The sequence below is a fragment of the Alosa alosa genome, chromosome 15, assembly GCF_017589495.1.
Source record: "Alosa alosa isolate M-15738 ecotype Scorff River chromosome 15, AALO_Geno_1.1, whole genome shotgun sequence".
NCBI lineage: Eukaryota > Metazoa > Chordata > Actinopteri > Clupeiformes > Clupeidae > Alosa > Alosa alosa.
In genome coordinates this window covers 22,474,032-22,478,244 of record NC_063203.1, presented here as the reverse complement: position 1 = coordinate 22,478,244, position 4,213 = coordinate 22,474,032, and the positions used below count along the sequence as shown (strand labels likewise).

At 40.3% G+C, this 4,213-nt stretch overlaps 1 protein-coding gene across 2 annotated transcripts in view; it reads right to left on the bottom strand.

Moving 5' to 3' along the window:
* si:ch211-235m3.5 (BICD family-like cargo adapter 1) overlaps positions 1–3,996 on the bottom strand; it is a 19,756-nt gene extending 15,760 nt beyond the window's left edge. For both annotated transcript variants that reach the window (XM_048264336.1, XM_048264337.1), the window contains exon 1: positions 3,518–3,996. In XM_048264336.1, the coding sequence (XP_048120293.1) occupies positions 3,518–3,766 (249 nt within the window). In that variant the 5' untranslated portion in view covers positions 3,767–3,996. The remainder of the gene's footprint in view (positions 1–3,517) is intronic.
* Between the last annotated feature and the right edge of the window lie 217 nt (positions 3,997–4,213).

Genomic DNA, 4,213 nt, shown 5'->3' with positions numbered 1-4,213 from the left:
GACTGACAACTGTTTCAATGAGGCCGAGGTGTTTGGTTTCAGAGAGCCCTGCTTCAGCAGCAGTGGGATTAAGAGCTCATAGAGAAACCATGTGTGTGTTAGTTCGAAAAAAAAGGAAAAGAAAACACCTTTGTTTGCATATTAGTGCAAGATTTAAGCCATGCCACAGTAAAGCCCGATACAACAGACTAGAGTTTAGATTTGTACAGTTGCAGTACGTATAGCAGTTACACATGAGATTGTTCATTACAAATGCATAACATCATGTTTTGAGAAAGAAATGTGATAAGCCACGGCACATATTACAGCTTTCACAAGCAATGACTGACATATAGATTTCCTTGGACGATGCATGTTCTTGCTTGCTTCATTCTTACATAGGGTTGAAAAAATTGCCCCTGATAATTCTCTGCACCTTTAAAAGCACCTGAATGATGGGCAGAGAACATTTTGGCATGACTGGCCACTTCCTAGATAAGGCCAGGTTGGTATGACTGGCCACTGCCTAGATAAGGCCAGGTTGGCATGACTGGCCACTGCCTAGATAAGGCCAGGTTGGCATCAGTGGGCACTGCCTACGTAAGGCCGAGGTGTTTAGTTTCAGAGAAGAGTGCTAGCTCGAGAGTGAAAGCTCCTAGAAGCAGACTTTCCCATCGCTTGAGGCCTGAGAGAAACAGTAGGGTGGGATGTAATACCGTCCCCACAAGAAGCAAAGGAAATCATCATATACTGTACACAATAAAGTTGAATCTAAAGAGCTTGAGGGTCACTCAACAGATACTATATAACTATATAAAATGACACAATATAATAGTTCTGCACATAGGAAGGGATTCTGTTGTTGACTCAGACTGAACAGTTGACTCTGTGCTAGGCCTAGAACTTGACATCTAACAAATCATACCAGGCCTCACACACAAACACTAAACAAACAAACACACAAAACAAAAACACCCCATTATCATCAATGGGTCCTGATTTGTTGTGATTCCCTCCTCTGAAATCGTGATTACAGTCTTACCATAGTGCCCTGGACAAACCTTAACTTCTACCAAATGCCACCCAGGCCAGGGAACAACCTCCATCATAGCTGGGTCGTAAAGGGCTCCATTCACCAGAATCACTCTCCGAGGACGCAGAACTTTATCAAGCACTAACTACAAGTGACATTTATCTTCCTGTCTGTAGCATGTTTATGTGCCACAGTGATTTGCCCATAAAGCTTAGCCAGATTCATAGGGAGGAGATAAGGTAACAACGTAGACTTTTGCAGACTACAGGCCTCCACGGCCCTCTAAAAGCATGACTAATTCAATCATAGCCAAGAGTCAGAGCTTTTTAAATTAACCGGAAAAAAAAAATGTCACCATAATCCTTCTCCATAACTGTCCAATTCCAAGGCAATGGAAATGTTATGAATGACACCCCTACTTGCTAAAACTAATAATTCTGACCCAGACATCGTGTCAAAAGCAGTGTTGAGTTTTATTCAAACATATTTTATTTATTTATTTATTTATTTATTCATTGGCATTTTGTGATTTATGAATGTCATTGTATTCATTTATTTGTTTGGGTCTGGGCCAAACAGCTGTTTATCAGTGCTTTGTCATATTAGAATGACTGGATTAGTTATTAGAGTCCTATTTGAGTTTCCACAGATTATAAAAAATATTTAGACAAGGCTTCTTTGACAGCTTTGTGTTTGTTAATCCTTACCAAAAAGCTCATAGGTACTTAGAACACAGCGAACAGAACAAGTTGAATAAATACATAAAAATTACAAAATCTGATGGTGAGGTGTTTCAGGTGCTGGCTGGGTCTTGCTGTCCTACTTGCAAATAAATCAGCTTGGCAAAATTGGACCTTACAACAAAGTCGCTTATCCCTCACAGAAATATCTATTTAGCATTTCTGTAAAGAAACTTGAGGAAGCTCAGTTATAATGCATTGTTTTTGTTGATTTGCATGCTTTTACAAGTAGGACTCAAGGTAGTTCCCAACATGTCAGTGAGGAGCCATCAGGAACTGAACCTGACACAGACCTGATGTAGTGTGGGGTCCAAACACTGAACAAAACCAAACCAAAGAGTTAAAAAGTTTTGGTAATAAGATAACACTATGCAAAAGAGGTTGGATAATTAACAAGGCCTACAAAAGACTAGACAGCCAACTTTCCCAAAGACAGATGAGAGAACACAGCTGGATGGAGGAACCCCAAGACTATTAAAATTGACACACTATATTTACTTCACCTGTAACTTGATTTTAGGGAACTGGTCGCAAAACAATTGATATACATTCAGGTACATTTATTAACTTTACTTACCTGGTTGTAAAGAAAGCAATTGTTTGTTTTTTAAAGTAAAGTACATTTGACATGTAATTTTCTATTTTGCATTTGAGTAGGCTACATGAGGCAATCAACCCCACCAGTCAGTCATCACTAAGGAAATGTCTCAGTTAATTAGATTGTTCCTGCTGCATGCCTTGGCATTGCCATCCCATAATTGGATAATCTGGTGACCCTTTTACATGTAGTGGATCTGGGTATCCACATAAAACATATGAATCAGATCTAGTTTCTTCCACAGTAGCAGTATATTTCGATGGAAGAATTTACCTTTTGGTGTATTTAAAAATATAAATACATAAATAAAAAAACATATGGAGATCCAACCACCCGATCATTAACTAGAAACAAACATGTCCACGCTTGTCTGCTCAATGGAGGCAGATGTCTCGAAGGGGATAACAATCACACCATGTCCCATCCGTTGGTGCAATTCAGTGTGTTTGTGTGAAAGATATTGCAGATTTGTCAATGAAAACAGTAAATTACTGTAAATCTTTCATACAGTAATTACTGAAAAATACTGTATTTAATGCATAAATAGGCTATCTTTCCCTTTGTCTCTGTTACGTTCTGTTCCTCTCTATCTATCAATTTCTTTCTTTTTTTTCTTTCTGTTGCCTGAAACGAGTGAGGGGGCACCCCTGGTTTTGGAACCAAATGATGCATTATTTCCGAGCCACCTCTTTCTTCCTAATTAAACTTCAGGCTCAGTGCTCGAGCAACAGGGAAAATATAGTCTATCCGTAAAGCCGAAATTGCCTAAAAGCTAAATTTGACTATTTGGGGTCTTTTGTGCTTGGTCTTATAAAAATGTTGTATGACTCACTATCAGTGTACTCAATGTGTCTGTCAACTGATGACGGATATCAGCACAGTGCTCAGTTCAGGACAGGTAATAAACATATTGTACTGTAGGTTATATCACATGCCATAAAAGTGTGACATCAGAACTTGATCTAGTGGCATACATAATCTCTCTGAAGTCTACATGCGAAACTGATAAAACCAGTCGGAAACAATAATAAGTTGAATCATTTCACTAACTTTAAACAATGTGATACCACACTCATATGACAGTGAGAAATGCAGTCCTCGCAAACACGGGAAAAAACTACACGCAGCGATAGGCTACGTTTCGGTGAAGTTGACTCTGGCCCTTACCTCCAGTTTGTCCGTGTACTGCTCGTGCAGTTTGTCAGCCTCCTCTTTTAGCTGACGATTCTCCAAAAGTAGTGCGTTCCCCAGTTGCGCTGCCAAAATAACCTCTTCCTCTTTCTGCCTCAGAGCAGCCAGTATTTCGTCCTGGTTCTGATACACAGGTATCTCTTCGTTGTCAAAATCAAACGAATAGAAATCCTCCTCCAAACCCATTTTGTGTGATTTCAGACTCACATCTACTACTCGACTCATGACTGTAGTTAGCGAGAAAGTTTTCTCTTTCAGGCTTATTCAAACGTTAAGGCTAACTCAGAAAACATCTAGGCTATAGCCTACCGTATCCTAAATATCGCAACTGAAACGAGTTTGATTATACTGTACCAGTCCACTGCCCTCAGATATCTAACCCTATTCGTCAGACGCGGGGTTAAGCTCTCTTGCTCGTGTGGGCTGGTCTGATGTCGTTTGCAGGTGACGGGCGGTCGCCACAGGCGCGCTCTGTATACGGATCTGCAGTGCACACGAACAAACCTGAGATCTGTGTTTGACATAGGCCTACGTCACCGCACAACAACCGAGCTCGCCTTGGCAACCTAATCTGTACCTTCAACAAGAAGATTTTACAGTCCATCGGTTCTTCTGCTAGAGGTGATAATAGGAAGGTCATTATTGGTCTTCCTCTGGTTGTTCGGAAACATA